We start from the raw sequence: 17963 nt of genomic DNA on the forward strand, positions 1-17963 counted from the left end.
ACCAGAATCAGCAGGTCAATTAATTCATGACATCACTCCGGGTGGGCTGTGTCGACATGCAGTTTATTCTTCCTTTTAGGGAAGTGGGCATCGGTTGTGCTTTCTGATAGGGTATTATAGGAGCATGATCCCTGTGCAACCATTACATATATTTGCGCCTTTCGTTGGCTTGAAGGAAGCCAAACGAGCGGGGTATTACGATGGATGAGATTGTATGAGGGTTTTTCGATTATCTTCTCTTCTGTTGAGGGAGGATGGAGAAGTCTAATAAGACCATTACAAATCACAAGACCGAAGATTAAGATAATAGAAACTAATCTTATTCTCCCGATTGGTCTATCAAGGCCTTGATCTGCATATCCTGCCTGATGTGATTCATCAATCTTATCAAGGCTAGAGAATTAGTTTTGCTCGTATATTTATATGATATATGTAGCCATATCCCCGATCTATGTGGCACACCCTTCTTTTCTATTTCTCTCTACACTTCCATCACAAGATGTTTCTCCTCTATAGCATTTTGGCCATTGTTGGCTATTTCGCTTTTTTCCATAAGAAAAGGAGACTGCGCCTGCCTCCCGGTCCCCCAGGGAAGTTCCTATTTGGGAATCTGGGAGATCTTCCTGGACGAGATGAACTAGAGGGTAAATACTGGCTTCAACATAAGAAAATATACGGTATTCTCTTTCCTTTCCTTTCCTTTCCCTTCTTTTCCTTGGGAAACTAATTTATAGGCCCCATCAGCTCTGTCAATGCCCTGGGTAAATGTATTATCATCCTGAATGAGGCCCGATTGGCTGTGCAACTCTTGGATAAGAGATCTGCTCTTTATTCCTCCCGGCCGCAACTCAACTTTATCGATATGTGAGCTTCCTCTCTATCCTTGATGAACGGGTGTATTCATGTTGATGATCAGGTCCGGCTGGGGGGAGAATCTCGCGACCGCACGGAGCCCGGAGCGCGTTAGACAGATGCGCAAATATATCTCGCAGGAGATCGGCTCAAATCGGTCTTTGTCGCGGTTCAATGAAATGCAGACCAAAGAGGCGGCGTGGTTCTTGTTGCGAGTCTTGAAGTCGCCAGACAATCTACAGCAGCATATCCGCAAGGAAGCCGGAGCGGTGATCGTCAAGATCGGGTATGGCTATACCGTCGATCCGCATTCCTCGGACCCCCTCGTGAACATAGCTGATCGAGCCATGGCGGATTTCGGGGTTGCCTTTATTGCGTCCTCGTGGGCTGTCAACTTCTTCCCAGTGTGTAGGTTCTATCTACCCATCTCTCTCTCTCTATCTTGAGTGATGCTGACATATGTATGAGTGAAATACATGCCTGCCTGGATGCCTGGAGCGGGATTCGTCAAAGTGGCGCAGGCCCATAGAAAGTCAGCAGGAGCACTGAACAATGTGCCGTATGAGTTTGTGAAACGCCAGATGGCTGAAGGAAAGAGTGGCAATTCTTTTGTCTCGAATATTCTGCAGAACAGTCCATCTATCTCGGCTGGAGAGGAAGATGTGCTCAAATATGCTGCAGGATCTTTATATGCGGGGGGGGCAGACACAGTAAGTAACCCTAACCCTAACCCTAACCCTAACCCTAACCAACTATAACCATAACCACCTCAGACAGTCTCCTCCCTTGCCAACTTCTTCCTTGCCATGGCCCTGCTCCCCGAGATACAAGACAAAGCGCAGCAGGAACTCGACACGGTCATCGGAGAGAACCAACTCCCCCAGCTGATCGACCAAGAAAGACTGCCGTATATCAATGCGGTTGTGAAAGAGGTGCTGCGATGGCAGCCTGTGGTACCAATGGGGCTTCCCCATGTCTCGATACAAGACGACACCTGCGAGGGATACGATATTCCCAAGGGAGCAATCGTGTTGGCTAATATATGGTATTCATCAAGCTTGAGCAGTGTGTGTGTGTTTTTCCATATTCTGATTTATGATAGGGCCTTCACACACGACGAGACAGTCTACCATGACCCAATGCAGTTCAAGCCAGAGCGATTCTTGTCTTCTGATTCTTCCGGCCCTGAACAAGATCCGCATTCGCTGGTGTTTGGATTCGGCCGGCGCGTCTGTCCTGGACGAGCATTGGCGGACGCAAATATCTTCCTTGCCATCGCTCAGTCGCTGGCTGTCTTTAGGATCTCAAAGCCTGTACGTGACGGCAACGAAGAAGAGATCAATCCCCGCTGGCTGCCGGGTCTTCTGTGCCATCTTGCGCCTTACAAGGTGTCTGTCCAGCCGCGGAGTGAGGTCCATCGTGAGATCGTTCTCTCTCTTGAACGCGAGTATCCATGGGAGAAGAGTGATGCAGAGGGTTTGCAGGAGAGTGATATATCTGTTTAAGAGTTTATAAGTACATCAACTTATCTATCACTCGAATCAATGAATGCAAAGAATACTCGTACTCCGTACGTATCCCTGTCAAGACATGCCATCCCATTCGTCGACATGATTCATGCGTCTCAACACGTCGCTCTGAGTTGTCATGACACGTCATGGACAGGGGTATTCCTATTATATCTGCTTCATCGAGAAAGAAATCGACCGTCGATCAAACGACAGGAGATGGGGGGAAAAAGTAAGAAAAACGCGAAAAAAGGGATCAAATCTGAGGGGACACAGGAAAGCCACGAACGCCACGACCACGAAACCCAGATGGTTCATACAGGCGAATTGACGGAGAGTCTGAAGGGGTATGTAAGCAAGAAACCTACGAATGCTGTCGTTAACTGGATATGATAGGTTCTTCGTGTCCGGCCAATTCTCCGATCTGACGATCCATTCTACAGACCAGGAATTCAAAGTGCATAGATTGGTCGTGTGTGGGCAGTCGGAATATTTTTCTCTTCTCTTCTCGAAGAAGTGGGCAGTAAGTATTGTAGTCTATCAATTGTTCTATAGTACTCTTCTATGATCGATTCTAAGTGCCAGGAAACGATCGAGAATGAAGTATATCTCAAAGAAGACGACCCCCGGGCCGTCGAGGCAATGATTCATTTCATGTACGGGTTCGAGTACGACAGCAGCGGCAGCGAACACGGCCGCATGTCGCCCATGCTCTTCAACATCAAGGTGTACCAGGTGGCCGACAAATACGCCGTCCCGCTGCTGAAGCAGGATGCCAAGGAGAAGTTCGAACGCATCATCCAGACGTGCTGGGCGATGGATGATTTCCCGGCCGCCATCACGGAGGCGTACAAGTGTACGGTTAAACAGGACCGGGGGCTGCGCGGGCCCCTGGTGAAGATCTCGCGCGAGCATCTTGCCGAGCTGCGCAAGGGAGACGCCTTCCAGGATGTGCTGGAGGAGACGCTCGGGTTTGCCGCCGAGCTGGTGCAGGATCTGGACTTGGTCGGTCCCAGTCGGACTGACGAGAAAGCATACCGTTGTCCCAGCTGTGGCTCGGAATGGAGGCACAGTGCGTTGAATGGGAGGTCAATGGCTTACTGCCCGTCCTGTGCCTCGCAAAGGTCCAACTGGTCCTCGTATGTAATCCAGAAATAGAAGGGAGATTGAAGAATATAGTTGATTAGGCAATGGAAGAACACCAAGAAAAAGATATCTAATTGCGTATAGATACAGTATATGGGATAGATACAAGGACATCATCATGCACAGGTGGCGGCATTGGCCGTCTCGTAAATGCTGACCGATTCGATATAGAGGGTTGCTGTGCCGGTTGTAGTAAGCAGCTCAAGGAGGAAAACGGTCGAATCAGAGGTAGCCGTGGCGGTGGTCGAGTAGGTAGCCCATGCATTCACCGTGAGCGCTGAAAACAGCGAGGACTTGGTGGTTGAGCCGAAGCTAGACACAATATAATCGTACTTCTCGCCGGTGGTGCTGGGGGGGACAGCATAATAGGTGAATTCAATGGTATACTCAGTCCCTGAAACGGTATCGATGGTCTGGTATATCTTGAAATTACCACCTTTGCTGGAAGTCACTTCCATCTCCAGCGCGTAAACGGCGCCTTCGTCGACGAGCGCGTAGGCGCCCGTGGCGGTCGAGTAAGACAGGGTCCAGCCAGTGGTGGAACCGTCTTCAAAGTCCCCGTTGGTGAGCAGGTTGCAGCTGACGCTTGAAGTGGGAGTCGTGGTGATTGTCGTTGTCGTTGTGGTGGTCGTCGAGGTGGTCACAGTGACAGTCACGTCCACCACACTTGTGGTCTCAACGGTGTTGGTGATGGTCGTGCTGTCGACAACAACGGTTTCCAGAGTAGTTGGCAGGGCCACCGTCGCCGTCACCGACACGGTCGACGTGATCGTCGCGGTGACGGTCGTGTCGACGGTGGTGCTGGCTGTGCTGGTGGTGGTCGTCGAGGCCGTGGCGGTCACCGTGATATCCGTGGTCTGGGTGGTGGTGTCGTACACGGTGGCATCCGATGTAACCAGATCAGTCTGGGTCGTCGTGAGCTCCACGGTCGACGTGGCCGGAAGATCGGTGGTCACGTCCTGTGTCGTGGTGCTGGTCTGCCAGACCGTGCTGTCGACCGTGGTCACGGAGTCGATGTCCACAGTGGTCACGGAGGTGACAGTGTCCGTCTCGGCGGCCCATTCATCGTCTGTGACGGTAACAGAGACAAGATCCGTGGCCGTGACCGTGTCCCAGACAACGGTCGACGAGGTCAGATCCACGACCCGCACGGACGAGGCATCCACGACGACGGTGACCGTCGTAGCAGCGACCGTCACCGTCTCAGTTTCGCCGGCGACGGTCGTTGTTGTCCAGGCAGTCGCCGTCGAGGGACCAAAGTCCAGCTCCCAGCAAGCCTCCGACAGAACATCTGCTGGGAAGGTTGCCAGCGCGGCCGGGGTCGACACAGCGGTTCGTCGTTCGAGGAGATCGCGCTTATCTGCCGCCGCGGCAGCAGTGGTAGTGGTGGTGGCGGTGACGGTGACGCCGTCGGTCAACACGGAGGTGATGGTGGACGTCAGGTAGTCCACATCGGTGGTCTCGACGGTACTCGTCACACTGCTCAGCTCCGTCTGCAGAACAGTTGTAGGCACCGTCTCGGTATTGGTGACGGTGACGTCCTGTGTCGTGGATTCAGAAACCGTATCGGTCGCCGTCTCGGTCTCGGTCTCGGTGACCGACAGGGTGACGGTCTCGGTATGGAGGCTGGGGACGGTGATGGTCACCGGGTCGGTGACGGTGACAACGACGACGCTCGACGCGACGGCAGAGGCATAGTCGGTCACGACGGTCGTAGTGTAGCTGGTGATGGTGTTGAGATAGGTCTGGGTGGTGATTTCGGTCACCGCGCCGAAGACGGTCGCCTCGAGGACATCGGTGACGGTCTCCTGCGCGGTCTCGATGACCGTGCTGGTCAGCGAGTCGACGGCGGTGTACGAGAGCACATGCGAGGAAGAGAGCGTGGTGGTCTTGGTGACGGCGGCCAGGTAGACGCTGCTGCTGGCCCAGGGGGGGAAACGAGAGGTGGTCGTGACAAAGTCCGTGTGGGAGTCGGTGAGGGTCACTGTTGTGGCGGCGGCGGCTGTGGCGGTGCTGGTCTCTGTGGCGGTGACGGTGTCGTGCAGCAGTTCCTGGCAGAAGACAGCGGCATCGGCCAGCTGCTCGAGCTGGTAGATGGCCTCGTCGATTTCGTCCCAGGAACAGGTTCCCTCATCTGCCTCGTCCTCCGCGGGAGTCGGCAGGGCAGTGGCCAGGCGCACGGCCAGGGAGAGGAAGAGACCGGCAGCCCACCGCATGCTGGTAAGTGGTAACGATCGTGGGTGCAGAGTCAAGCTTTGCTGGGGCCGAGGGCGAAATGGGCGGGAGGAGGCCGTTATTATTATTATTATAGGGGTGAGGCTGGCCTCTGGTTAGTGACTAGCTCCTTGTAGTTAGCGATGGCAACGGATCGGCTATTTTGCCTTGACTTCACCATGGGGCGTTGACTAGAGGGAATTGGGCAGAAATACCCGAGCAAAGACGGTCTATTTACCAATGAAGAGATTTTTTATATCATTAAGGTACAGAGTAAGTTGTAATTGTTCACACATTCATTCCAGTTGAAGATACTGACAGGTGGGAGTGAAGAACGGGACCAGGGATTATACCAGTAGAAGTCTTGAGGCTATCATATTTGTGGAGATTGAGAGAAGAGAGAATACATGAGTAAGGAGTAATCCTCCTATAGAGCTCCATGACTTAGTAAATAGTTAGATAATGGTGGGCCTCAAGGCCACGCAATTGCACATGGCTCTCCGCCAAGATGTCGTCGTAAGTCCAAGGTCTCATTGACTATGGAGGACAAAGTACTTTTCAACATGGTTGAGTCAATAGCTGGATGGTGAATCAACTTGAAAGAGGTTATGCAAGACCAGCAGTTCGAGTAAGATTTGCCCTAAAGACATATAAGTTGAGCTAAAGCAATCGATCGCCTTGATGGCTTGGAAGTTGACAGATCTTGGTGGAGACGGAAATAGGTTATGGGGAAACCTTCCGAGGCATCCATAACCGACGATATTATAGATCAATAAGAAAGATCTAGAAGCCGAAATTGTTTCCACAACCACGCCTGCTATATCTGGTGTGTATAGATTAGGACCTTAGGAATACACCGAGCGTATAGTTAGAGACAATATTCAATATACTATACCGTCAGGTAGTCTCTATGACTACTGTAGCATGTGATAGCTAACCCACCTCTCAAGAACGAGGCATACGAATGGATTGGTTGTTCATGTCTGGTTCATGACTCGTAAATACTAAATATAATCAGTTGGAAACAAGTTGGAACACTACGGCGCTTATCTTGCGGCGCAGCACTTACCCCGCTCCATGAATCGCGTGAACTCTTTAGGTCTTCCAATTCCCCGATTCAGTCTTGCAATTCAAAATATTAGAACTCACAGAAGCCCAGAATGTCTCGTTCGTTCGTCTTTGGACAGCAGGCCGCTGCAGTCCCACCGTTTGACTTTGCCGTCCCCTCCGTTGAAGAGAACAACAATACCAACACCCACAATGCAGGGAGCAGAACATCTTCCAATTCCACTCCGCTGACCCCCGACCGCAATACGGTTTCCAGCGTTACAGGCCGGCTGCAAGGTTTCAACATGCAGAGTGGCAGTCCACGAACCCCGCGTGCAGCGAACATCGGCTTATCGCCTGGTCAGTTGACATCCACGTTCGGGCATCTCTTCAACGCCACGCCAGAGCCGGCTAGAGACACTTCCGAGAATACCGAAAGCTACAACAGTGACGACGGCGGAAGTAACGACAGCAATAGTGAAGGAGAAGGTGAAGAAGAAGAAGAAGAAGTGTACAGTCTCCGCGATGAACAGCTGCCGCCAGCACGAGTCTACAACAACGAGCTGCAAACCGTCCTCGGGCAGGTGAAAGCTGGGTTGGCAGGATTGCATCAAGACATGGAGGGTTCTTCTCTGTCGCATGAAGACGATAGCACGCTCTCTGCGCTGAAAGAGGATGCGCTGCGACTCAGCAAGTTCGACTTTCCGGTGACTCGCACGGTGGGATTTATCGGCGACTCCGGAGCAGGTATTCTTTCTGAGTGATGATAACTGAGTAATGAGTGACCGTTAACGATTGATAGGGAAAAGCGCGGTGATCAATTCCGTGATGGATATCAAAGGACTCGTTCAATCGGTAAGAGATCTTGACTACCGACAATATTCTTATATTGAACCGTGCAGAGCAACCAAGGCAGCGCGTGTACCTCTGTCGTCACGGAACTGCGCCATACAGACGACTCTCACCCGCCGTACACTGTCGAGGTCGACTATATGGACTCGGATGCCATCAAGGAGCTGCTGGAGGAGCTGGTCCAGAGCTTCAGGATGTACCATACCGACAATGTCTTCCGGGAGGTGGAGAGCGTGCACGAACAGCAACGCGTGCGAGAACAGGCAACCCGCGCCTGGTCTACTTTGACGTCTTTATTCCGTGGTCACGATGAACTGACGCACGAGTTCCTCGCCGAGCAGGGGGAAGGCGCCTATCGGAGGATTCTCGATCAGCTCTGTCGCTGGACGGAGGCTTCTTTTACTAGTCGGCCGGGCGGAGAGGCGTCGAGGTACTGTGTCGTCACAGGCAATCTGGAAGCATGTCGACGGCAGGTGGAAATCCTCACTCGGGATCCAGAGGATGGGGTTGCCTGGTGGCCATTCATCAACATCATCAGGTATATTTGTCTTTCTCAGAACTGACGGTGCTAAAACTATGACAGGCTGTATATCCGCTCGCCTGTTCTCCGCAACGGACTGATCCTTGCAGACCTGCCTGGTCAGTATATGAGCAATAGAAATGATAAGTATACTAACTTACTGACAGGCTTCCGTGATCTCAATTATGCCCGGGTGCGAGCGACAGAACGGTATCTTAAGCACACCTGCAACGAGGTGTTCATCGTCACCCAGATCGCCCGCTGTCTGACCGATCCGAGTATCCCCGAGATCAAGAAGAGATGCGACCCAGATCAGCCGTTGCGGATAGTGTGTACTCGCAGCGAGGTATTCCTCCCTAGTAAACTTGGCCTGGAATGGTTTATTGATACCTTCCAGGAAGTCAATGCCGATGAAGCGCCTACCGACTATCCCCATCTGGCTGGCCAGATCCGACGGTTGCACTCGACAGTCGAGGATCTGGAAAGACGGATCCGTCGACTCAGACAGCGTCGTCGACAGGGAAGAGCGAGGAACGGAGAGGATGGAGAACGGCTAAGGTATTGACCTAATGATATTGAGGAGAAAGAATTACTGGTTAGCAGAAGCTCACTTCAACAGAGACGAACTGGAGACGGCGAAATTCAACCTTGAATCGTTCCTGATCCAGACCCGGAACCAGAAAATCACCAGCCAGCTCACGGCCGGCAACGAGATCCGCGTCTTCTGCGTGAGCAACACGATGTACCGCGATCGCCGCAACGAGGAGCCTCCCATGGCCGAGAAATACATTGGTCTGAGCGGCATCCGCGAGCTGCGTCGGTACTGCCAGCTGGTGCCTGCCGATGCGCAGTTCCGCGCCGTGGAAGCCTTCCTGAAGGGCCCTGCGCCGGCGTTTGTCCGTTCAGTGCAGCAGTGGACACTGACTGACGCAGACAGCATCACCGTCGAGCGGGCAAACTCCCTTCGACGCGTGCTGGGGGAGGTTGAAACTGTTTTGTGTGGTGTAAGCGTTCACTCATCCCCGATCGGGGGGGGTGTCCTTCCCGTTCGGGTCGGGACTAGGGCCTAGGGCCTAGGGCTAGGGCTGGGGCTAAGACTTACGAGTAGCGCCTTGCCTCCGACTCAGACCTTCGCACACTCCCACGACGACTCACTCGTCAATTCAACGCTGTTTTGACTGCGAACAGTACGTACTCACAGATCAAGTTTCGTGATTCTCTTGTTCCATTCCTACTAACCACCAGACCGTCGAAACGCGTGGAAAGAATCTGCTCTCGCCGCGAGCCGGGAATGGGCAGGAGTAGGTCTCATTGTTTACAATGGCATGCAGAAAAAGGAACCATTGCTAACTCTTTAGTGGCACTGGTCCAGCTATGCAGCCTTTTGTCGGAATTACGGGACGTGGGACACCAAAGCTGTAGGGTCGAGATGTTGGAACAACGAGGTGTTGGAGGGAATACGGGGAGACCTTGAACAGCCGTGGAATTCTACCCTCGACTGGGCGCTGCAGCAGAAAGAACACGTCGCTTCCATTATCGAAGAGATATTCCAGTCTGCCAGTGAGATATTAGCCGGTGAGTTTGACCGACGCTCAATTGAATCGGAGATCTTTTACTCATGGCAGATAACACCAACCTCGCCCCGATCGCGCTGGAGAATTTCATCGACAATATGGACTTCTGGGAACAATCTTTGACGGACAGCCTGGACCGGGGACTCGAAGAGCTTTTCCACGCATCAACGTGAGTTTCCGCATTGTAAGCTGTGACAAACGACGGCTAAGAGGCTAGACGCATCCAACGAGACACCCTCTGGGGCCATGACAGTTCCTATATAGCTGGGTTGATGCGCCCGGTATATATCCAGTGCAGCCAGGATTCAGGTGTGTGGGATCACAATGAGAACAGGGCCAATACTAATGGCATAACAATCATATCAGGAACCGGCTCTTACGCCCGCAGAAAGGCGTATATGGACGCTCATCTCCGCCACGGAAACATCTTCCCCCAGCTACTGGGTATAGTCGAATCCAGCAATCGCGAACTCTTCCGAGCGTATCAGACTCAGCTCAAACGGGTGGTGGAGGCAGAACTGGGCAATATTCTGCGCGATCTACGTGGGATTGTGCCGGAAGAAGGGGAACTGTCTGAAGCCGCGAGATTCCCGGATCTGGCGAAGAAACTTGAGGAGCAGACGGACAGTGCACGGCAGACTTTAGATAGAGCTGAGGCTATCCTCAGTAGATTGTGTCTTAGTGACTAGTGCGGTAGTATGTTGTATTCTATAGAGCTAAATATAAAGCAGGCGAGGCTGAGCTAAATGTGTCCTGCCAGGTTCATATAATAAAGAATAACCGCCCGTTTTACATTAGACGTATCTATTGGACGGTCGAAGAGGCTGAGCACGCAGCGTCAAAGCAAACACTTTCTGATTTAACAGCGCTTTACCCCGCTTCTATTTCCTACGGCTTGAACAGACATGAAATTCATCCACAGTACAAGACAGTTATGGCTCATGGACGATTGAAAAATCTCTTCCATCGATCTGACAAACGCCAGTCCAAACAAAACCCATCTACCCAAAATCAATTGTTGCCGCCTAGCAGTTCTTCCGCCCAGAATACGCCCACCCAGCCTGCAAAGCCCGACTTATGGCAACGAGCGTTTGACGGCCTCGACTCCCGTCAGCAGGAGCTGCTCAAGTCAATTCCCATCCCCAAGTCGCAGGGAACTGCCAATCCAAGTGTTGAAGACCGTTTGAAGGCGTTGAACGGGGTGGTCGACGATGTGCAGAAGCAGTACGAGATCGACCGAGAGAAATCGAGAATCAGAGAATCGGCACAGAAAGTCATCAAGGCAATCCTCACCTTCAGCGATGTCGTTGAGGGAGTCGCAGCATTTGATCCAACCGGGCACGCAACTGGTGTCTGGGCAATTGTCTCGTTGGGACTGACGGTGCGTTTTGTTCCTCCTGTGTCTAAGGAAAGAGTCACTTTGGACTGACGACTGCAACTAGATAACACAAAACTACCATTGCCAGAAAATGGCCTGGCTGAACTCCTCTGCGACTCTTGCTGACGTCCTGGCTGAATATAGCCTGGTGGAGGGGGAATACCATAGGGACCCAAAGACTGACAAACACGTCGAAACAGCTCTGGTCCGAGTCTATAGTGCAGTTCTCACCTTTGCTGCTGAAGTGTGGTCTCGTCAGAAGCATGGTAAAGTCACTTTGATCTGGCAGAGCGTCACCGATGGTCCTCTGTCCGAGATGCAGAAATCCATCGAGAAGGAGCAGGCCCATTTCGATCGATGGCTGCGCATATGTCATCGACGGGAACAAAGACAGCGCGAAGAGCAGATTCTCAAGCAGGCAGATGAAATGCTGACCGGGATCGACCGAGTGATGGTCTCGATTAACGAACTCGGCGGTAATATTCTGTTCAGCCAGTTGAAAATTGCAGAGGAGGCGTCATACAATGCAGACACCGGGGAGGAGTATCAGGAATGCCTGAAAGACACACGAACTGAACTTCTCAAGGATATCAAAAGCTGGGTGGCCGATCCTAACAAGGAGGCCGTCTTCTGGCTCCAGGGAATGGCGGGAACGGGCAAGTCTACTGTCTCCCGCACCGTGGCGAGGTGGTTAGATAATGAAGGCCTGCTGGGAGGCAGTTTCTTCTTCAAGAAGGGCGGGACAGACCGAGAAGATGCGAGGAGACTCTTCACCACTATTACGAAACAGATGATGGATCGATTGCCTCAGCTGCGGGAACCGGTCAAGAAGGTTATCGAAGAAACTTCCAGTATTGGAAGTGTCAACCCACGAGAACAATTCAATAAGCTACTTTTCCAGCCCCTCCAGAGCCTCAAACTGGGATTGAATTCCCCATTGCTGCTGGTTGTCGTCGTCGATGCCTTGGACGAGTGTCAAGTAGCCGCCCACGTCGAGGCTTTTCTATCCACGTTGCCTGAACTGAAGAACCTCAGCGATATCCGACTGCGGTTCTTCATCACCAGCAGACCAGAGCCACCCGTCATCAGGGGGTTTCGGCCTGTCGAGAATAATGAGGTTATTCTCCATCAGATTGCAAAACCCATCATCGAACACGACATCGCGATTTTTCTCCGTCAAAGGCTGGACGCGATAAGACAGCAGCATCTTATTCTAGATGATAATTGGCCTGGAGAAGGGAACTTTCAAGCCCTGGTTGAGATGGCCGTTCCGCTTTTCATCTACGCTGCAACGATATATCGATTTATTAATGCTGACGGAGAGCTGCCTGACGAACGATTGCAAACAGTTCTGTCCTCGCGCTCAAAGCACGGAACGAAGAATATCGACAGCGAATATGCCAGGTTAGCGGACATCTACGCTCCAATCTTGAAGCATACCATATCTCAAAAGAAGACGAACGAATTGAAAAGCTGGATGGATGACTTTCGACGGATTGTGGGCACCATTATTCTTCTCTACAGCCCGCTCTCCTCGTCCTCCCTGGCCGAGCTGATTGATTTGAAGAAGGAAAAGGTCTGGATCCGACTAAGTTCTCTCCAATCTGTTCTCTCAGTGCCAAAACAGAATGAGGAAACGGTCCCCGTTCGGCTTCTTCATCTCTCGTTTCGAGAATTCCTGGTAGACCGTGAAGCCTCTGATGCATTTTGGATCGACGAACAAATGCATCATACCCGCCTTGCCGAGAGGTGTCTACAATGTATGAACCGAGAATTGAAGAGGGATATCTGCCGTCTATCTAGGCCCGGAGTTAAGCTGAACGAGATTGAACATACAACAATTGAGGGACACATTTCCCCAGAGCTTCGATATGCGTGTCGCTACTGGATCCGCCATTTAGAAAACAGCGGCCCATCAGACATCAACTGGGAACTGATAGACACCTTTCTCAAAGCACATTTCCTCCATTGGCTCGAGGCAATGAGCCTTCTTGGATGGTGCTCGGAGACTACTGGAAATATCCTTAGTATAGAGTCCCTGGCCAAGGTGAGTAGCCTGAAATTTGCCGTCTATTTACCAACTCACCTTGACTTAGGACCATGGCAACTCGGAATTGTCAGCGTTTCTGTATGACGCGCGTCGGTTCATTCTACGACATCGAGGCATTCTCGAGGACGCTCCTCTCCAGCTTTACTACTCTGTTCTCTTGTTCACCCCAAAATCTAGTATTGTGCGAACCGTCTTCAGAAAGCAAATACCGACATTCGTCCATTTTGATCCAGCGGATGATGACTGGGGTCCAGTGCTGCAAACTCTGGAAGGTTATTCAAGAAGAGTCAGTAGTATAGCTCTCTCGCCGGATGAGAAGATCCTGGCATCTGCATCGGTTGATGGAACCATTTTCTTCCGAGATTTCCATACAGGCAGACTGCTTAACGTAATGGATGACCACCAGGAATGGATCCGAAGCATTGAATTCTCCCATGATGGGCAATTTCTGGCCTCTGGTTCGGAAGACCATACAGTGAAAGTATGGGAAACAAAGACAGGCCAACTCTTGAAAACCCTCAATGGACACTCACAGGCCGTGCAATGTGTTGCTTTCGCCCCAAAGCAAGATAGCCTCCTGCTAGCCTCTGGCTCAGAGGACGGAACCATTCGAGTTTGGGATCTCTCTACACCTCAAGACGAGCCAATTATTGTACTCCAAGGCCAGGATGAGGGGGTTCGGGTCCACAGTGTCTGTTTCATGAAGGGTGATCGTCAACTCGCGTCTGCTACCGATACCGGAATCGCGGTTTGGGATCTACAGAGTCACAGAAAGCGAGAGTTCTTTACGGGTGATTGGGCTTTTGTGCACAGCCTCGCCTATTCCCCCAATGGTCACCTTTTAGCCTCGATATCGCTTAATGACAGTCCCATCAGGATCTGGAATCCAGACACAGGCACTTTACTGGCCACATTGGAGCATTCCGAGCTTCCAAACTCCATTTCCTTCAGTCCTGATGGCAGCCAGCTCGCCTCTGGCTCGTCGAACTGCAAGATCCTTATCTGGGACATGGAATCGCGCACCGTGGCCCGAGTGCTCCATGGCCATGCATCTGGAATCTGTGACTTGACTTTCTCCAAGGATGCTGGGCTACTGGTGAGTGGCTCGTATGACCGTACAGTCAAAGTCTGGGACCTCAATCATAAGTCATCGGGATCAAAACGACGTGACGGTATGTCGATTTTGACATGCTCATCCAACAATGAGATTTTGGCAACGCATTCAGGCTCGTCCGACACCATCACTTTATGGAATGCAAAGTCCGGAGCTCTACTCAAGGAAACGACAGGCCATCATACGGATGTGCAGATGGTTGTATTCTCGCCAGATGAGAAACAACTCATATCTTGTGGAAACGATATAGTCCAGATTCTGGATATTGATTCCGGTACTGTCCCAGCAACACTCAAAGCAAAGGATGTTCGAGTTGTCAGTGTTTCGTCGAACGGCAGGTGGCTGGCAGCTGGCGCTCAATCCTGTACCATGCTATGGAGTATGGACTCATCTGGCTTGAGTTCCAATACAGCCGCACCGCAAATACTGAACTGTGCAGGTTACTGGACGAGATGTCTGGCCTTCTCTCACGATGGGAACTTGCTGGCCTCTGCCACAAAGGAATCTATAACCATCTGGAAATTGAGCTTAGGCTCGGCTACTCGCCTCCATGACTTGGCCGGCTTCTCTTCCTCACCCAGAGATCTAACATTCAAGCCAAATGGAGACCAGCTTGTAGTTTTAACTGATGAGATGATTTGCCTGTGGGACACACACACGGGAACACAGACTCATCATATCAAGGTTGACGAATCTCTCAGATACTTGGATTATGCGGAGGACGGAACATCCTTGGAGACAGAGAAGGGAATTCTGCATATTCAGTCTGCACCGATGGATCTTGCCCAGCCAGCCCCAGAGGCAACGTTCCAAACCTCAAATCGGATCATTCTTGAGGAGCCTTGGATTTATTTCAACGACGAGGCCATTCTGCAACTCCCTCAGGAATTTTTCTTATTTCGTCCAATGTTCATACTTCACAAGGGGACCTTCATTATTGCCAACCACAATGGCAATTTCCTGTCCCTGCCTAGCACCAACATAAATATTTAATGCGTGCTTGCGCTAGATTTCAATTCCAGCTACTCTAGGTGAAGAGCTATACTAAATGAAATATAGAGCATAAAATAAGAGTATTATCTCTATAACATCCACACATCAATGGAAGGGGTGAAAATAAAAGAAGAGATAATAAGAAAGGAAAATAATCAAGAAAAAAGAAAAAGAAAAAAATTGACCTACGCAGGATTCGAACCTGCAATCTCTTGATCCGTAGTCAAGCGCCTTACCATTGGGCCAGCAGGCCTTGTTGAGACCGCTTTCCGGAATTGACATGATAACCCGTGAATAGAGAAAAGATAATTTAATTGAAGAAAGTATGCTCCCATATTGCACTTACAACTGTATTAAGGATTAATCCAGCTAGATATTATATAAAGGAAGAAAAAGTAAGTGATCTGGCGGCTAACAGAGACAGTCCTGCAGGAACTAAATGAGGATGGCATAGTTATATATATCTAGCACAGCAAAAAGACACAAGATATAGATGATAAGCAGGTAGAGCTAGAATAGTAGATAGTGAATAGGGTCTATATAATAAGGACAATAAAGCCACTGTCTGCTAAGATGCTAATATCAGTGCTTATATAACTTACAGGATAGCCTGCATGTATTTCTAGTCATCACGGAACTCCAGATAATAGAGATAAGGAGGAACAGGGCCAGATGGCAGAAAGCGACTTGCCATCAGCGAGGATTCCCAGACGAGCGAATGGCCATGTCGTTTTGTAGAAAGGGGCGAGGCCATCCTCCGTGAGTCTATATATTCTGGGCTTCTGGTAATCTTTCAGTTAGAAACAGGATGCAAATATATTCTTATAACCCTAACCCTAACCCTAGGAGTAGTAAATAAGTATTTAGCAGCTACCTGCTATCTCGGCATAACCTAACTCTAACCCTAAGAAAGAGAACTGGTCAAGAAATGAATCTAAGACCGTAAGCTATCTAATTACTGTCCATATCCTGTATATCGGGTAAAAGGCAGGGGCTGCCATAACGCCGCCCGTCCGAAATGCCAAAATGCATCCTGCCAAGTATTCCAGAAATGATACCCCCACGGAATGAAGCGAGAGACATACGTGACATTCAGCGCGTCCAGGGCTTCTTGCATGCGCCGGGCATCTGTATACAGCACGTCATACTGGCCGTACGAGACAAAGATGCCTCGATCGAGCAGATCGGGATTCGCCGCCGCCATGCTGGCATTGACATATTCGGACAAGGGAGGGGCTTCATTCTCGCTGTTTGTCGCTGCTGCGCCCGAAAGAAAGCCAAAGTAGCCGAAATACGAGGTGTACGCGGTATAGAACTCATAAGTGACGAATGCACCCTGCGAGAGACCGGCAAAGGCTCTCCTGCTGGACTCATTGCTGACCCGGTAATTGTCCTCGATGTACGGGAACAGATAGCGGGAATACAGCTCTGCGATGACAGGCGGAGTCGGATAGTTGCGTTGTTCGAGAGCCTGCGGGTTGGTCGTGTTGGGTAAGATGCCATACCAGGTCGGCATCACCACGACAGTCGGCTCGAGATGGCCCTCTCCGATCAACCGGTCGAGCAGGTTGGAGATGTACCCCTGGTTCTGCCAGTCGGCGGCTGCTCCATTGCCGCCATGCGAGAGATACAGCAGGGGATACACCGTGCTGGAGTTGGAGGCATCATCGTCATACCCTGCCGGCAGGTAGACGACATAATCGTGAATCCCATCGGAGGGACTGATAGAGCCCGGCGACGGATACGTGCCGATTTCAATACGGCCCTTGCTGGCGTTGTTCCCGTACGGCAACGCATAGTCCTGGTTCAATGGCAGATCGGGATAATACTGGAATTCCGGATCGTACGGAACCTGGAACGAGGAGACCAGCTCAGAGCCTGCGACGGTCTCAAAGGGCGGGTTGGTCGGATCGGTGATCTCCTGGCCTGTCGTGGTGTTGCAGAGGCTGGCGTTGGCGCAGTTCAACAGAAACGAATACTGATATGTCCCGCTGGGGAAGGGCCGCGTCCAGGTGAACTCGCCAGGGCTGGTCTGCTCCATGGGATAGTATGAGCCCACTTGGGGATCGCGCTGGAAGTCTCCAGGCTTGTACTCGGCCAGATCGAAGTTGGCGTACGACCAGAAGCTGGTCGAGTACTGGTCTGTCAGATGGGGGAGGCTGGAGATGATGACGCTGTCCACGCTTGCATTCTGATAGCTGATGGTCACCTCATATCCGGTAGGGCCTTGACTGGTCTTTGTGACAGTCACTGCTGCCGAGGCGAGGCCGATAAAGAAGAGTATCTCCATATTATATGACAGGATTTAATAGAGAGACATCTATAGCAGAGTCATATAGTGAGTTATTTCTGATGCACATGCTTATATATTCGTTGATGGCGTGACAATACGAGAATAGCCGATAAATCACCGAGGACCAGAAACTTGGATGCTCAGACAATTGCAGATCGCAGGATTGTGGGTGGGTGAGGGGAAGAATGGGGATCGCTAAATGAATCGTCGCAGAAATGGATGATCTCTAGGCTGCTAAACAGGATGATTTATAACAACATTTATAATATTACTGAACTTATTAAGCCTAATAGAATTAGCTTTATATACTGACTTTTATCTATGCAATATATTGAGTTTAATGAATATTAGGTATGCTGTATAGTGGATAAATTATAGAGGGACATAGTGATATATATATGATTTATTAAATGCATCCAAGT

At 50.9% G+C, this 17963-nt stretch overlaps 7 protein-coding genes and 1 non-coding gene across 8 annotated transcripts; 5 read left to right on the forward strand and 3 right to left on the reverse strand.

The window, feature by feature from the left end:
• Positions 1-499: 499 nt before the first annotated feature.
• Positions 500-2357, forward strand: ASPZODRAFT_162256 (hypothetical protein; the record flags this gene model as incomplete). Its single annotated transcript, XM_022726568.1, has 5 exons — positions 500-677; positions 735-864; positions 917-1260; positions 1321-1562; positions 1626-2357. 5 exons carry the CDS (start codon positions 500-502, stop codon positions 2355-2357), a joined length of 1626 nt encoding a protein of 541 aa, XP_022576846.1.
• ASPZODRAFT_162257 (hypothetical protein) lies at positions 2333-2887 on the forward strand (the record flags this gene model as incomplete). Its single annotated transcript, XM_022726569.1, has 2 exons — positions 2333-2707; positions 2757-2887. Coding segments are annotated over exons 1-2 (441 nt in total), but the record flags the coding sequence as incomplete, so codon positions are not given.
• ASPZODRAFT_1500918 (hypothetical protein) lies at positions 2622-3570 on the forward strand. Its single transcript, XM_022725575.1, has 2 exons — positions 2622-2707; positions 2757-3570. The coding sequence occupies exon 2, from the start codon at positions 2925-2927 to the stop codon at positions 3516-3518; it is 594 nt and encodes a 197-aa protein (XP_022576848.1). The 5' UTR covers positions 2622-2707; positions 2757-2924; the 3' UTR covers positions 3519-3570.
• ASPZODRAFT_1501080 (hypothetical protein) lies at positions 3571-6003 on the reverse strand. The gene is made up of 2 exons (XM_022725578.1): positions 5936-6003; positions 3571-5843 (listed from the first exon to the last, which is right to left on the reverse strand). Exon 2 carries the CDS (start codon positions 5720-5722, stop codon positions 3623-3625), a length of 2100 nt encoding a protein of 699 aa, XP_022576849.1. The 5' UTR covers positions 5723-5843; positions 5936-6003; the 3' UTR covers positions 3571-3622.
• An 837-nt stretch (positions 6004-6840) lies between these two features.
• ASPZODRAFT_125698 (hypothetical protein) lies at positions 6841-10470 on the forward strand. Its single transcript, XM_022721437.1, has 13 exons — positions 6841-7514; positions 7570-7622; positions 7670-8157; positions 8203-8258; positions 8307-8485; positions 8537-8697; positions 8759-9143; positions 9248-9326; positions 9385-9440; positions 9498-9714; positions 9765-9882; positions 9931-10022; positions 10080-10470. Exons 1-13 carry the CDS (start codon positions 6881-6883, stop codon positions 10400-10402), a joined length of 2841 nt encoding a protein of 946 aa, XP_022576850.1. The 5' UTR covers positions 6841-6880; the 3' UTR covers positions 10403-10470.
• Positions 10471-10614: 144 nt separating this feature from the next.
• Positions 10615-15277, forward strand: ASPZODRAFT_105400 (hypothetical protein). The gene is made up of 3 exons (XM_022720897.1): positions 10615-11094; positions 11156-13138; positions 13188-15277. The coding sequence occupies exons 1-3, from the start codon at positions 10648-10650 to the stop codon at positions 15246-15248; spliced, it is 4491 nt and encodes a 1496-aa protein (XP_022576851.1). The 5' UTR covers positions 10615-10647; the 3' UTR covers positions 15249-15277.
• A 152-nt stretch (positions 15278-15429) lies between these two features.
• Positions 15430-15501, reverse strand: ASPZODRAFT_t165. Its single transcript has one exon. It is a non-coding gene; the product is annotated as a tRNA-Arg (tRNA).
• Positions 15502-16092: 591 nt separating this feature from the next.
• On the reverse strand, positions 16093-17566 carry ASPZODRAFT_137356 (hypothetical protein). Its single transcript, XM_022724291.1, has one exon. The coding sequence runs from the start codon at positions 17536-17538 to the stop codon at positions 16204-16206; it is 1335 nt and encodes a 444-aa protein (XP_022576852.1). The 5' UTR covers positions 17539-17566; the 3' UTR covers positions 16093-16203.
• Positions 17567-17963: the final 397 nt, after the last annotated feature.

Source organism: Penicilliopsis zonata (genome assembly GCF_001890105.1).
Source record: "Penicilliopsis zonata CBS 506.65 unplaced genomic scaffold ASPZOscaffold_30, whole genome shotgun sequence".
In the NCBI taxonomy this organism is placed as follows: domain Eukaryota; kingdom Fungi; phylum Ascomycota; class Eurotiomycetes; order Eurotiales; family Aspergillaceae; genus Penicilliopsis; species Penicilliopsis zonata.

Bases quoted from the DNA above. Each gene is read 5' to 3' on its own strand.
- ASPZODRAFT_1500918 (XM_022725575.1), top strand. From the start codon at position 2,925: ATGATCGATTCTAAGTGCCAGGAAACGATCGAGAATGAAGTATATCTC.
- ASPZODRAFT_1501080 (XM_022725578.1), bottom strand. From the start codon at position 5,722: ATGCGGTGGGCTGCCGGTCTCTTCCTCTCCCTGGCCGTGCGCCTGGCC.
- ASPZODRAFT_125698 (XM_022721437.1), top strand. From the start codon at position 6,881: ATGTCTCGTTCGTTCGTCTTTGGACAGCAGGCCGCTGCAGTCCCACCG. The intron at 9,715-9,764 runs GTGAGTTTGACC...TACTCATGGCAG, and splicing joins TGCCAGTGAGATATTAGCCG to ATAACACCAACCTCGCCCCG. The intron at 9,883-9,930 runs GTGAGTTTCCGC...CTAAGAGGCTAG, and splicing joins GAGCTTTTCCACGCATCAAC to ACGCATCCAACGAGACACCC.
- ASPZODRAFT_105400 (XM_022720897.1), top strand. From the start codon at position 10,648: ATGGCTCATGGACGATTGAAAAATCTCTTCCATCGATCTGACAAACGC. The intron at 11,095-11,155 runs GTGCGTTTTGTT...GACTGCAACTAG, and splicing joins TTGTCTCGTTGGGACTGACG to ATAACACAAAACTACCATTG. The intron at 13,139-13,187 runs GTGAGTAGCCTG...ACCTTGACTTAG, and splicing joins GTATAGAGTCCCTGGCCAAG to GACCATGGCAACTCGGAATT.
- ASPZODRAFT_137356 (XM_022724291.1), bottom strand. From the start codon at position 17,538: ATGGAGATACTCTTCTTTATCGGCCTCGCCTCGGCAGCAGTGACTGTC.